The 15,030-nt window shown below is 47.2% G+C and overlaps 1 protein-coding gene across 4 annotated transcripts; it reads left to right on the plus strand.

Moving 5' to 3' along the window:
* Positions 1–407: 407 nt before the first annotated feature.
* On the plus strand, positions 408–7,642 carry NSFL1C (NSFL1 cofactor). Of its 4 annotated transcripts, none has more exons than XM_067307470.1 (9): positions 408–519; positions 1,310–1,452; positions 2,444–2,518; positions 3,488–3,653; positions 4,007–4,099; positions 4,757–4,866; positions 5,352–5,489; positions 6,030–6,194; positions 7,264–7,642. In XM_067307470.1, exons 1-9 carry the CDS (start codon positions 418–420, stop codon positions 7,424–7,426), a joined length of 1,155 nt encoding a protein of 384 aa, XP_067163571.1. In that variant the 5' UTR covers positions 408–417; the 3' UTR covers positions 7,427–7,642. The 4 variants fall into 4 exon arrangements, with proteins under 4 accessions (XP_067163571.1, XP_067163572.1, XP_067163573.1 ...); XM_067307471.1 differs by having other exon boundaries at positions 1,310–1,407; XM_067307472.1 differs by lacking the exon at positions 4,007–4,099.
* The last annotated feature ends 7,388 nt before the right edge of the window (positions 7,643–15,030 follow it).

A 15,030-nucleotide genomic window follows, 5' to 3' on the forward strand; every position in this document is an offset into this window, starting at 1 on the left:
GGGAAACGCCGGCTCCCTTCGGAGCCGCGGGCTCCTCTCCTCGGCCTGGGCACCAGGCCGGACCCGCCTGGAGGCCGACGCCTGGGTGGGGGGGAGCTGCGGGCCTTAGGGCGCCTCCCGCTCCCGCTCTGACACCGCCGCCCCTCCGCTGCTTCCTCAGCCCCTGCCGCGCCTCGCGCCTCGCGCCCCCTGCCCGGCCCGGCCCGGCTCCGCCGCGGTGCTCGGCGCTGCACACCCGCCGCACCGCCACCGCCACCGCCGCGCCGCCAGGGGCCGCTGTGACGCGGCGCCGCTGTTTCCGCCCGGCGCGGTTTGGGCGGGCGCGCGGGGCGGGGCTTTGCGCGGGGCGGGGCCAGGGGCGGGGCTCGGCGCGACGCGGGGCCGCCCGGCGGGCTTTGGGCGCTGCACCGCGGCAAGATGGCGGACAGGGAGGAGGCGCTGAGGGAGTTCGTGGCCGTGACCGGCGTCGAGGAGGAGCGAGCGCGCTTCTTCCTGGAGTCCGCCGGCTGGGACCTGCAGGTACCCCGCGCCCGGCCTCGCCCCGCCCCGCCCTGCCGCCGCCGCCGCCACCCGGCCCCGCGGGCCGCTCCGCCGCCGCCCTGCCGCCTCCCGCAGGCCCCGGCCGGGCCCCGCCGCCGCTGCCCCCCTCGCCGGGCTGCGGGCGTCGGGGCCGGCCGCAGCCGCGGTGAACTGGGCTGAAACCCGCCCCGTTTATCTCGTCGGTCGGAAAATGCTAAAATTCCCCGGGTGGGGCACGGGATTCGGAGCGTTTGGTGTTTTGCCGGATTTGCACGGGTTTTCCCTAAAAGCCAGCACTGGCCAGCAGGGAGTGGGGATCGCTGTTCATCGTAGCAGCCGTCTGAACACCCCCGAATTAAGTGAGGCATCAGGCACCTGGTGTCTTCCCATCCCCCTTCCTCCCTCCCCCTAAATGTGCTGGCCTTAATTGCACTTAATTAATTGCATTTGGGTATCACAGAAGCAACTGTTTCAGAACAGGAATTTTAGTGTAAACCCTGCAAAAATATTATGGTATGAGGGCCTCTGTTCAGGGAGGTCATTCTGGAATAACTGCTGTGGTAAATGTCCTGGCAAAACCAAATCAAACACTGGAAACTGGCATTAGGAGCTTGGCTTTGCTAGGACTTCTGAGGAGGGAAATCGTGTGAAATATCTTTAGTGTTGATGTGGTTCAAGAGCTCGAATGCGATAAAAACTTTAGTTACGTTATTAGTGTTTGCTTGGGTTTTTATTTTTTTGCAGGGTGCTTGCTCTCATCCTGAAAAGATGCTGTGGTGTCTCTTTTCAGATTGCCCTTGCCAGTTTCTATGAGGACGGGGGCGATGACGACATCCTGACTCTTCCCCAGCCAACACCCAGCTCTATATCCAGAGGCACTGCAGCCAGGTGCGCGAGAGCGTCAGCTCGTATTGATCTGCTCATCAGGGCCTCGTAAGACTGAGAGTGGAAGTTACTTACTTAAAAGTACATGCTGTATCTAAAGTATTGATGTATGATATTTATCAGAGGAAACATCTCTGTGTTTTGATCTGCTTCACCTTATATGGCCCTTGAGAAATTGTGAAAACATCAGCATTTATACATCTCAGGCTCTGATGTTGTTGCACAACTCATCCAACGAGCAGTTAGGATAACTTGCCTCATTGCTCAGGAAAAACTTGATTTGCGTTTTGAGGCTGGAAGACAATCGGGAGGTAATAGTTTTAGTTTTTGTAGGTAACCCTTTCATTTAAGCAGATTGGATCTTCACAGGAAAAATATTTTGTAATTTTGTATGACGCCTTATCTGATCAGGTCTAGCATTTTACCAAAAGAAGTTGATTTGGCCTCACCAAATCCCTGTGCAGCTGGGAAGTACTATCCCATTTTAAAGAGAAAGAGCATGGGGAAGAGAGTTGCTGTATATTGAAGGATCTGTGTGGAAAAGTGGTCTTGGTTCAGACTTTGTTGAATAAATTCCATATTGCAAAAATACCCTCTATCTCGGTTTGGATCGCAACAGCCTCAGCAGAAATACAAGAGTGAAAGGATGTGGAGGCTGGACTTGCCCGGGGCCTGGAAGGGTGACCTGAGTTTGTGTGCGTTTGATAATGGTTGCTCTCTGAAAAAGGCAACAAAACCTAGTCTGTTAACGGGGAAGGTGACTGAAGATTTACTGCTTTTGCTGTGTTTGCAACCACCTTCTGAGTCTCCTCCAGCGCACCCGCTGTTCTTTTTTGTTGGTGTAATTGGAACAGAGGTCCAAGAGCTTGGCTCACTGCTCAGTTACCCCAGTGCTGACCAATGGTTTCGTAGAAAAATGGATCAGACTCTAAAAGTAGAAGAGAGTCAAACTAACATGCTATGTATGTTCAGGAGCTTTTGCTGATGTGGTTGAAACGTGTCCTGAGGCTGACATACTTTGATTGACTTTGATTTGCAGTGACCATCGGGTAACATCGTTCAGAGACCTTGTTCATGCACAGGAGGATGATGATGAAGAGGAAGAGGGACAGCGGTAAGTTTTCAGTTAAAGACTTAGGCCTGTGGTTTTGTCTCTGCCCTCGTGTGATGGTTTGCCACTTGTATACAGATATTTTTTTTAAAGTGGGTTTAAATTGAGATGAAACTCCTGTACTGGAAAATCTCGGGTTTGACACAGAAAGGTTGGTCGGTGCAAAGTCTGTGTGCAAGCATGTACTCAGCACTCCTGTATGAACACCAGCTTTCATCACTGAATCGTGCTGAGAGAGGAAAAAGTCTGAGGTGGAATGTGGAAGCCCTAGATTAAAAACAGAAAAAGGGCACGAGCAACACTTGTGTCTGTAGAGAACGCAAATGTGGGAATATTACGGGGACTGTTCGTTCCTTTTGCTGGCTTGTTTTCCTTTGAAGTGCAGTTTAAGGGGAATGTAAGGGCTAAGGAGATGGAAAGGAAAAATGTAGGTCCCCCTTTCAACAGAGTTTTTTTCCTTTAAGGTATGCTAGTGGGAAAGTTTTCTACAGTGTCAGCTGTAAGTAGTTAAATACACTTAAGGTTAACATGCAAGGTAAATTGAATGAAGCTGATACACATTAAGATGGCTGAAATAGGTAGGCTGCATGGTCTTCTGCAGCCAGATGTGAGCTTGCTCAATGTGTGTTACAAGCCAGCTGGAAAGTAATAAGTGTTCCTGGAAAAAGACTGGGTTTAATTGCACTGCATTGACTGTGGATTTATTGCTTTCAGTTCAGATCAGTCCCTGTGTGTGGTGATCTTTAAGTGTAGAATGAATGTGTGTCTTCCCTCAAAATACTGTTTGGATGTGGCCTATATTCTTCCATCTTAGAGAAGAGCTAAAAAAGGTATCAGACAAGCCGGAGACCTGCTGAAATTCATGTTAGGAGTTAGCAATGCAGCTGGTACTAGTATTCGAAACTGAGCTTGTCAGTCTAGACTCTCTCTTTCTCTGCAGTCTTACCCAGATGATGTGTGCTTTCTGTCTAGGTTTTACGCCGGAGGCTCAGAGAGAAGTGGACAGCAGATCGTTGGCCCTCCAAGGAAGAAGAGTCCCAATGAGCTGGTGGAAGATCTGTTCAAGGGAGCAAAGGAGCATGGAGCAGTGGCAGTGGACCGGACAGCCAAGAGCAGTGGCGAGACTAGCAAGCCTAAAGTGAGGAGCGATGAGTTCTTTATTCCTTTCCCCATTTCAGTTGTTCTCCGCTGGCAGAATCTTCTCATTGTTGCCACCACGACAGCTCTGCAGTGCTGCTGAGCCCTGGAATATTCTTGAAACAGCTGAGTCTGGACTCCTCTTAGCGCAGCTCTAGCTCATGTGTCACAGTGGCAAGAAAAGCCACTTCGTTGTGTCAACTAGTTCAAGCAGGTCATTGTGTCTGTGGGATAATACATGTTGCTGATGCTATGAGGCCCCCATTTATTCAGAGCGGTATTGGGGAAAGGGAGTTAAGCTGTTCCCAGGGTGTATGTCGTTCTCTAAGCTCTTTGCCTGCCTCTCTCTTACAGCCGTTTGCAGGGGGAGGGTATCGCCTTGGGGCTACTCCAGAGGAGGAGTCTGCCTATGTGGCAGGAGAGAGGAGACAGAACTCTGCTCAGGATGTGAGTATCTCTATTCTGTTCTGTAAATGTCACCTGAGGGATTTCTGTCCTACACCTGCAAAGCTTGAGAGCACAGAGTTATAAAGCCTGATAGGTACATCTTGCTTCCTGTAGGATTTCTGATGAGAAAATAATAGGTACTTGAGTCTTAAGTAAGCAGCTTTCCGATGAACTTCTAATGAAGAATCTGGGTATTCCTTAGAAGTGCAGGAATCTTTTTCTCAGCCTCTGTGGTGTGAATATATTGATCATGCAAGTAGTGTGCAAAGAGCACTAGGCAGTAAGACTCATGGAGCTTAGAGCACCAGTGCAAGATGCTCTCTTGCTTGGCTTGTGAGCAAATGTCCACCTTGACCTTGGTGGGAGCTTGGCTTAGGCTCCTTGCCTAACGCACTTTTGACTCTTCAACCATATTTATCAGAAAGGGGATAGTGGTGCTGTCTGTGATGTCACCTTCTAGGAACTGATGTGAGACCATTACATAGCCAATGCCTGTTTTTTTTTCCTCCCCGTTGATCATACCGGCCCAGAGGAGCCTTGCTGGAACATTGTCTGCAGCTCGAAACCCCTCTGCTGGTCAGCAGCATTTCACTTTGCTTCCGGTTATTCTTATAAGATGCTTCAGTGGGGCTGATTGTTGTTTTGGGGCAATTGCAGGTGCATGTTGTACTGAAGCTGTGGAAGAGTGGATTCAGTCTGGACAGTGGAGAACTGAGGAGCTACCAAGATCCATCCAATGCCCAGTTTCTTGATGATATCCGCAGAGGGTAAGGGGAGAGAAAGAATAGGCTACAGCCTATTCTTTGTGAAATGCAGGCATTTGTGGAACTAGGGTGCTGAACCAGTAGCATATTTCACTTGCCCTTTCTTAAGAGGCCTGGATTCTTAATATGGAAACTGTCAGGGAGGAAAATTTGAACGTTTACTTCAGATAAATGGGGAAGCAGCTTTGGTTCGTGTGGGACCTTGAGCATTCAAAATGAGCAAACAGACTTTCGTATTTGAGGTGACAATTTCTGATGCATCACAAAAAGGCATGTTAGTCTAGGCTAGAACCTGGGTAAAGTAACCTTTAATTTGTGTCTGTCAGTGGGGAAGTACGTGTCTACCTTGTTAATTAAGCAAGGATATACTGTGATTCCTAAAAGTCCACAGGTCTGTGGTTGCACCAGATCTTGTGGTTAGCACTTCCTCACTCTCCAGACTTGCTGCTGCTTCAGGCAGATTCCTTGCAATACCTCTCTTTTTGCAGGGAGGTCCCGGCAGAGCTGCGCAGGTTAGCGCGGGGCGGACAAGTGAACCTGGATATGGAGGATCACCGTGATGAGGATTATGTGAAACCTAAAAGTGTCTTCAAAGCTTTTACTGGAGAAGGACAGAAGCTGGGCAGGTGAGAAGGCAGCAGCACTGGATTGGTGTGTCAGTGGTCTGTGAAAGTCACTTGAGAGTTTTGGTGGGATGAGCCTATTGATTCATCTTTCTGAAGAGAAGGTGCTTAGTGCATGTGGTATGTGAGGTGTTCCTCTGAGAGAGGAAATGGGGCTTACTGTTGCGTACTGTGGGATGGCTCAGCCTTTTAGTGGCAGGAAGCAGATCTCCAGTTTGAAACCATCGCATTAGGTCATGTAGAAGCAGCGTTTCATAGTCATAAGACCCTGTTCGTGTTGGTGTGTGAAGACCCATGATGTGGTACTCTAATGGGAGATGGTAGAGTTGAAATTATTGACAGGTGCCTGCTGACCTGCGACCTTACTAGCTGGTTCCTGAAATCTTATTCTTGCACCTTTCCAGCCTACGTTGGTGTCTCTTGACTAGGAGCCCTGGTAGTCGGGCCCACTAGGCAATAACTCATATGCCTGACCCCTGGCACCTTGCAGCTTGGCGATTCATTTGGTTTATAACAACTCTCCTTGTGTCTTTCTGTCCTCAGCACTGTCCCCCAGGTGATGGGCACCAGCTCACCAGCCCAGCAGGCAGAGAATGAAGCCAAAGCCAGTTCTGCCATCAGTATTGATGAGTCGGAGCCCATCACCAACATTCAAATCCGGCTCGCTGACGGCGGGCGGCTGGTCCAGAAATTTAACCACAATCACAGGTACAAAGGCAACAGGAAACACAGGTTACTAACTGGGAAGGCCTGAATGACACTGCGAACTGTGCACAGCTGGAGCAGATGTTAAAATCCTGGCTAGCCTGCTAAAGGGAGCTCTGGGGATCCTTCTGTATAGGTGAATAGGAATAAACTTATTGTGGGGTTTTAAGGCAGTCATTAACTGTTAGAAGGATAGGATTTGCTTTCCAGATAGAGATGGATTATAGCTGGTGATAACTGTATCTGGGAGCTTCAGTATTATCAGCATAACTTTCCTTAATGTCAGCTACAGGAAATGAAACTATTCTAAGAGCTATAGAAGCTGTCAGGTAATTAGGAACTTGGTTCAGTTGTTCTGACTTTTAACTGAAACTTTTCTACCGGGCTGTTCCCTGTGCTGACTGGAGCACAGAGGAGTGCTCTTAAAACAGTTCAGTTCCCTTGGCTGAGCAAAGTTGGCTGTACAGTCCATTGCTTCTTTAGACTTCTGTCCTGAAGTTCTTCTCATCTAGCTGATCTTGGAGAGCCTGAGCATCCTACAGTTTCTATAGGGGAATAAAGCATGCTACAAAGAGTTACAAAAACCCTCTTCCAGGCTCAGGCGCAGGAAATAGCTACAACAGCGATATTGGATCTACCTTTGGGGGTTGAGATCATTTAGGTTATGCTGTGTGTGATAAGCAGTTACTTATAACAAGTAGTGTCAAGCAACGCTCATTAAACCTGCTCGTTAATCCGTTCATCTTGAAGGGTTCTGAAGCATTTCAAATAGTTGCCTGACACCACAGATATTCAAGGTGGACAGTGAAAAGAATATTTAGTTGAAAAAAAATTAAGTTGTAAATCCTTAAACTTATAAAGCAGCCTGTGTTATTTCACTGAACAGGAGCCCACGGAGGAATAGCTGAAACTGTAGATTTGTCTGGCTGTGGCCTCTGCTGTTAGTTGGGAAGCAAGTGCAGCAACTGTAGGGTTGCATGCTCTGGGAAGGGTGAATTTAGGCTATTGCCATGTGCTTCTGCGGAGTGTGAAATAACAGCGTCACCCTTGTGTGTTTGATCCCTTTGGACAGGATCCGTGACATCCGGCTCTTCATAGTAGATGCCCGGCCAGCAATGGCTGCCACCAGTTTCATCCTCATGACCACCTTCCCAAATAAAGAGCTGACTGATGAGAACCAAACCCTGAAGGAAGCCAACCTGCTCAATGCTGTCATTGTTCAGCGGTTAATATAAAGGAGCCCATCTCTCGCCACACGCCTGCCTGCAGTGCGCATGTGTCGTCTCGTCCTGTGTGTGCACCTGCGCCGTGCAGCACAGGCTCACATCTACTTGTAGCGCTGGGTTCTTAGGTCTTGGTTGGACTTTTTTCTCTTTAGTTGCGTTTCCCATGTTTTTTTGTGATGATCAGTGGACTTTAAAATAAATAAACAAAACGAACCAGTTTTGAAAGGAGCTGCAGCCTATTGTGCCACAAATTCTCCCACGGGAGTTTAATTACTTTTGTGGATTGCATTACTGCAGTCTTTAGAGGGGAGGAAGGTAAAGGGGAAGGGAACTCCCAGGGAGCAGTTTCCGTCCATGCCAATTAACTGCTTATAGCAATCTATTACTCTTCTCTCTCCTCCAAGGACTGCTACAAAATACTCTCTTTATTTTCGCACATTAAGTATAAACTACACAAGAACGGGTGATCTGATTGCCAGGATAACGATGACACTACTGTAAGTGCATTGTGGGGGAAATCTTTGTGAAACAGCTGTTGTTGTTTAGAGTGTGGGGAAAGCTTGGATGTGTCTTCCTGGCCTTTTCTGGGGAGAAAGTTTTGAGACTCCTTCCCTCAGCAGAACTCGTATGAGCTTCGTTGCAGTATCCACCTACTCTGTCTGCACTTTCTCCAGCAGTCCAGATGGACTGTTTGCAGTTTTAACTTGCTGTATTGCTTTTCTTTGAGAAACACAACTTGCTGCTGACTTGTTCTCTCCAAGAAGGCACAAAGCTGAATCAGTGTGAAGTGATTGAAAGTAAAAGGCAAACAGTGTATCTTACTGGAAAGCGGAAAGGTTTTATTTTAAAAGATGAATTATCAAGATGTTGGGAACAGCTCAGGTGAAAAACTCAAGGCTGTGGTACCCTTTGATTTATTTCCTCTCCTCTGCTGAGTACCAGCATAGCTGGACACCTGGAATTCTCCAACTTTGGTCTGTTCCACTGTTTGTGTTTTGGGCTCAGGTCTCCATTTCTTTATCTTTCCTTTGAACAGAATCCTGTGGGTGAATTCATTGCTCCTAGACGTGAGGGACTGGTGGCACTGGCTTGGTTCAGGCACGGTGCAGTGCGTGCAAGTTGCCATCTAGCGTTGTGCTGCGGCACTTTGCACCAACCTGCAGCGTGCTTGTTATTCCAGCCCTGGGCTTCGGAGCAGAACTTCAGAGCTGTGCTGAACTCTAGGCTTCCAGATGTCAGCTAACTAGGAGCTGTGCTAAGACCAGCAATATCCCTTTGAAAGAAGCTGGATTGTGGCTATGCAAAGTGTTAGAGCATGCACTCTGTTTCCTGTCTTATTCGCCCTAGAGCCCTGGGGCTGGTGCACTAAGTCTACCCCCCTCAGTGCTCTGAAGCTTTCAGATCCTCACCTTGGTATGAGCAGAGAACAAACTCTAGGTGTGTGTAGTCTGGGGGAGGGCCAGCAGGTTGGACAGGTTCAGCATGAGGAACTCGCTTGGCTGGATGTATTAATACAAAAGTGCGGGAGCAGATACCAGACCTAAGCAAGGGCATTTTTTATAGCAGTTTCTCTACTGAGAGTTGAATTAACTCACATTTTTCATTACTAACTGGATATATAATGTGCGTAACAGCAAATTTGTAAATTATTGTGAAAACAATCATTAAAAACACGCAAAATAGGAACATGGCGTTTGACCTTTTCTGATAATGGCTGCCATCTATTACTGTATTTTGGGTGATGTGTATGCTGATGTCTACCCTACCGCTTTGGGGTGTGCTGCTAGCAGGCTTCCCAATGGTTAACTGTCTTTGACTAAATGAGATTAAAAATCTTGGCAGCATTTTTAAAGATCTGTTTTGACGGGTGAACTTGGAGTTTGCCTGCATCATTTGATGCTGTATGTTATGACCCCTTAGTTGTCTGTGTGAACCAGTACACAGTGAATCCAGAAAGGGAATTTCCCTCAAAGCTAAGAATAGTCATAACTGCCTTGTGGAAGGACACTTATTTTAAGTTTGTTCGTCAGAGGAGGTCTGGCATCCTTGTTTCCTGACCTTTCTCTCCCCACATGCCATTTTGAGGACCTGGGATAATATCTTCCAGAGTGCTAGACAGGATGTGGCCCTAGGGCCAGAAAGAAAGCTTATCTAACAGACAAGAAATCATTTCTCTCTTGTTTCTGCCTTGGCTAGTTGGTGGCATCAGAAGACTGAGGAGGTGGCTAGCTGGCATTCGTGATCTTTGGCTGGGTGAGCTGGCTGCATTGGTGCCCCCAAATTAGATGGGAATTGGCAGCTAGACAGCCAACAGCTCCATTGAGGATCTTGTTAAACGATGCTGCTCGATGATGGGAAGTTTCACAGCCAGGTTTTCTATCAGCTGGCTCCTTGGGAGTGGGATGGAAAGGTGGTAACTTTGGAAGGGCTCTGGGTCCTGAGCTGTTGCTCTGCCATGAAAAGTGAATTTTACGCCCTAAGCCGGAGGGTGGCAGTGCTGCAGAGAAGCCGTTCTTCACCGGGAGGTTCCTGCTGGGGAGCTTGCTGCAAGCTCCGAGCTGTCTGCAGGGAGCTGCAGCTTGTGCTCGTGTGCGTTTGTGAGCTGGCTGGGATGCTGCTGCTGACTCCTTCTTCCTCTGATTCTTCCCTTGTTTTTTGTTTTTGTAAGTAATGAGAAGTCCTTATCTCCTGGTGAGCAGGATCAGCTCCGTCCTGCCGCCAGGCTATCTGAAGTTTGCCTAAGTGCAGCACTGAAGTGGTATCAGTAACCACGATAGGCATATCTTCTTCCAGAGCTGACAAAAGAGCCTGTAGCGCCAACTGAAGTTAATATGCATGGAATCTGCTGCATTAAGTTTGTCTCCTTCCATACAAAATAAACTGTAAAGCAAAAAGCCTACCTAGGCTTACTAATAGGGAAGGAATAATACACTAGCACATGCGAAAGGAAGAGGTGGAAGGAGACGCATTGCCCTTAGAAAGGGTATGAGCAGCCTCACTTATCACTTGTGCAGCTCCTGGATGTTTCTTTCTAACTTGCCCCACCAGGAAGGTAAATGCGCATTTCTGACTCTCCTACAGTTTGTAATTATTGTTAGTGAGTTTATTTGGCTTTCTCTATAATAAAATCTCATTTTTTATCATTTTCTTTGTTCTGACAGTCACTGTCTGAGATTGGGCTCTTCTAAAACTGACCTGTACACACTGTTCAGCCTACAGAGAAGTGCCTTTTCTTCCTTCTGTGCCTGGGAAACTGTTTTTCTTTGGAATTTTTCTTTTTTGATCATTCTCTTACAGTGGTATTCTGCCTGTCTTTCTGTTCTTTCATACACTCTGGTGTTATGGCAGTGCTTGATGTTGCATGCAAAAACTTGTTTTTTTTTAAAATTTCTGTGTGCCAAGATACAGCTCACAGTTTTATTACTGTGCTGTTTTGTCTGTGGCTGCTGTCTTTCACTGCATCTGAGTGTTTTTCTTTGAATACTGTACTTCAGCAGTTTTCTTTTTCTCAAACTGCTAATTGTAGGGCTTCCTCAGATTTCTTTCATTCCTATATAGTTCATTGTTTCCTCCTCTTCCTTTTCACATGTCCTTGCTGAAATTTAGCTCCTGTGTTTTCTGATAGCGTTTCCTCACAAAAGGCTGGTTTGCGCTGTTTCCTGTGAATTTTCCTCCCATCCGTAATGCTGCTTTTGCTATTGGTTGTTTCCTGGTTCAATATCTTCTGCACGGTCAGGGGTCTGCCTACCTCAGGGGGTGCTGCTATCCCAGTAGCTTTGGTCAAATAGTTTTTCAGTGATCTTGGTGTAGGTACATCCCTTTCCAGGTATCACTATACCTTCAGCTGCTTGTCCTTCCTCCTGTTTGCCACCGGAGCTGCTCATGTAACACCCCCTGCATACATGTGTGCATCCTACTCCGTTTGGGTCAAGCAAGGTTAACAGCAGAGCTCAGCTAGCTCGTTGCCTTGTTCTGGCACAAAACACAGCTAGCTCAGCTGGCAGATGAAGCTGTGACAAGAAACAGAGAGCAAGTCATCTCAGTGGGCACACCTGCAGCGAGGAGAGGATGACTGTTAGTTTTGGCCTAATTTTTTTTTTTTTGATTGTTTATAAAATACCAGGTGGATGTTTTTGTTGCCTTTTGTTATAATCAGTCATATTTGACTTAGTCTTTGCTTCTTAGTGTTGGATGACAATAAATCATTCAAGAACTAGAAAGTGACCCTTGTGCTGTGGCTTATTCTTGGGTGGGTCTTCAGCTTCCCTGGCGTATTTAGTCAGAGGAACGACTAAATGACTGATGTCAGTCTGCTCCTGGGATGCTTTTCTGAAGTTCAGTGAGTTACTCAGGAGGGTTTTATTTTGAAAGCAGCACTGCTTTACAGACCCTTGGTCCTTTCTTATCGAGGTGAAGGACCTTGAGTCGATGTCTCTTTTGACTCTGTAGTTACAGAGGAAAGCTGGCTTGAGGGATTGGTGTCATAGCCACGTAACACAAGATGCTTATGGCTTTCTTCAGAGCCTCCCTCACTGCGAGGAGAGGACCTCTGGTTCCTACATTGAATCCTTGGATGAGGACTGGCATCTGTTTAGGAGTCTGTGGTTCTGTGTAGGCCTGTATGAATGAAGAACTGCTGTGGTGTGAAAGCAAGACAATGCTACTCCCTTACAATTTCTAACTGGTGTTGTTTCCATAGGTGAACCAGAATGTTTATCGATGGAGACTGGTAGTCTTAAATGACAGATTTAATTAAACAAAGTTGTTTTTCTTACCAGCTTGTGGTTTTCCATTGGTGCTTTTATCATAAACACTTGGCATCATCCAAGGAAGGCTGACTGCGAGTCACTTGAGGCAAAGCCGGGAAGCGGGAGCCCTCGGTTCTCCGCAGCGCCTGTTGCCAGGTGCAGTTTCCTGGCGACCGAGCAGCAACCCCGATGAATGAAAAACCTTTCAACTCCTCTCACCCGCCGTGACTCAAACCAGGCTTCTCAGAGCTGGGCACTTCTGTACCTGTCCTCCCAGCACAGTGGTAACAAATGTGTGCACCAGTGCTCTGCTTGGTGGGAAGGGAGTTAGCCCCTGCACATGCTCGTTTGCTGAATGATATAGAGCTGGGTCTTCTCATCTACAGTCCTCATTAATGAGGTATGATCTCCCTACCAGCTTTTTGGTTTGTTTTAGATGGTTTCAGTTTGCTTCAGGAAGAAGCAAAGCTTGAAGTTAGTTGACTTTTGCTGAGGATTCAGCTGCAAGCCTCGTTCTTGCTCTGGTAAATAATGCGTATGCTATACCACATGGCATAAATGTGCATAGCAGGCATAATGACTCGGGGAGTTGGAATATGTTTCTCCAAAAGCTGCTTAGGGACTTGTGTATGTAGTTGCTGCTTCCAAAGTGCTAACCAGGCTCCTTCTGCAATACTGATTGAACAAGCAAGCAAATGTACGCTGCATCTAGACCAAGGTAGCTGTTTACTGCAGTTGCTGGCCAGGTGGATCAGGCTAGCTGTCAGCAGGAATCCTGCAGGCTTAAACAGAAATAGGAAGAGAAATCCTTTCTAAGTACTTATTAGCAGAAGTTTTTTCCAAATGAATCCCATATCTCCCAATTACACACTTCTACAGCCAGTTGTATACTACTGATTATGCAACAGGCCTACATCTTTGGCAGCTGAACAGTTCCTGTGTCAAGCACCTCTCAATTTACTAATTTATCATTTTCTGACTTACTTGCTACATTCCTAAATGCTTATCTTATTTGCTGTTCTGTCTTGTCTGCACTGAACCTGTCCGTCCCAGTGCTGGGAGTTCCTGAAAAGATTCCAGATGTTCTTATTTACTCAGGTACATTTCATTACTCTCCATTAGATTAACTCTTTATTGGCTCCAGGGGCCTACAGCAGCAACTGCCCTTCCTCCCCCTCCTCGTCTGTCATGATAGCTAGCATAGTCATCACTCCCGTTCCACCAAGAGAAGGCATCTGTGTAAGGGGAAAACGAGAGCTGCTGGCCATGCTTAGAGCGGTCAAGGAGCGGTAAACCTTCAGGGGACTTGCTAGTGGAATGTATCCAAATGCTGCCATTGGGTTTGGTGCCAAAAAATTCCGGTCTGTGGGCTTTAAACGTTTTTCTCAGTGGGGCTCCCTGGCCTCAACGGCCCCTCTTTAGGTCATAATACCCTGAGAAAAGCTGTTTAATTAGCACGGCTTGGATTGGAATTGTTTGAATCATGCATTCTTAGGCCCTGGGCTGCCTTGAGAGATAAGATCTAGCGCTCTTGCAGTGGAGAGCGAGATTCTGGGGAAGGGACCTTTTTTCTTTGGCAGAGAGTAATTTCCAGCGTGACCTTGTTTCTTAAACTGCAGCGCTTTGGCTTCGCAGGCCCTTTTGCTGAGTATTTGTGCAACAGAAAAATGGGTGTAGCCGCAGCATTGCTGTGACTTCTTTCCCTGCTCAAAACCTACTTCTAAGCAACCAACAGAAAAAGATCAGCGTAGAGATGGAAAAGGCATCGTCCTTTTGCTCTGGGACCCTTGGTGTGTGCAGTGCACGATGACTTGGTTTGGTTAGATTTCAGGCTTGGGCACGCGGCGTTACTAGAAAGCTCATTGCCTGCAGCAAGTAGTCCAGTGTATATTAATGGTAAGCAGCCGGGTGAGATTGGTGCTCTTCGCTGAAATCCATCTCTCTGGCACAAAGCTGAGCCACGCTGTCACGCAGAGGCAGGTTGCAAGTTCCCCATGCTGCGCTGGCAATCGTGACATCCTGTCTAGACCTGATGGGTAACGCTGCCTTGCGTAAGGCACTGAGAAACATGACCAAAGGCTTTAGGAGAATCTGAGCAGAGTAAAAATAAAGCTTTCCTATGTTGAAGGCAATTGCCCTGAACTAGCCAGGGAGCAATAGGCACAGCTGCTCTGGGAGGTATCTGTTAGCTTTCTACTACATGTGCAGAAAATGCAGCTATCTGCACCTGGAGAGTAAATGAGTGCCAAAGAGCCAGAGAATTAAGTACTGAGTACTGTTTCAAAAAGTACCTTGTGTCTGTCCAAACATTGTAGTTACATGCAGTGAGTGAGTACAAAATAGCATATAAAAATTAAAAATCAGGTTTTTATGTTTTCTTCTGAGTTTCCCCTTTCCCCTTGGGTAGGTAGAGATGTATTTTGCTTTCTTATAGAAATGTATGCTTAAATATGCTGGTGGGAGACAGGGATTTGGCTCCTAATGCGCTGGCTGTGATCCAGCGTGAGTGATATTTGTTATCTGAGATGTCAGTAAAATAGCAGGGAAAAGAGATGCCTCTGACTCAGTTGCACTGTGGCTTATTAACTAAGTTCTGACTCAGCCTGTGAAATTCATCTTTTTTAGATTAACCCCCGTTGAACAAGACCGAGCTAAAGATAACACGTTTTTAACAATGTTGTGATCAGCTTTGCAGGTGCTGGTGCAGAGACAGTAATGCAGATTTAATGCTTCCAGTAGCTGTTGGTAAGCTGGGAGAAGAGCGAGGAGAGGCTTCTCTTTCCAGTGCCGCTGCTCTGTGTTAGGTTAGACTTGGAGGCTGTGTTTGGTATGACTAGAGGGACCTGTCTGAGAAGAGTCGAGTGA

Source organism: Apteryx mantelli, chromosome 18 (assembly GCF_036417845.1).
Source record: "Apteryx mantelli isolate bAptMan1 chromosome 18, bAptMan1.hap1, whole genome shotgun sequence".
In the NCBI taxonomy this organism is placed as follows: Eukaryota; Metazoa; Chordata; class Aves; order Apterygiformes; family Apterygidae; genus Apteryx; species Apteryx mantelli.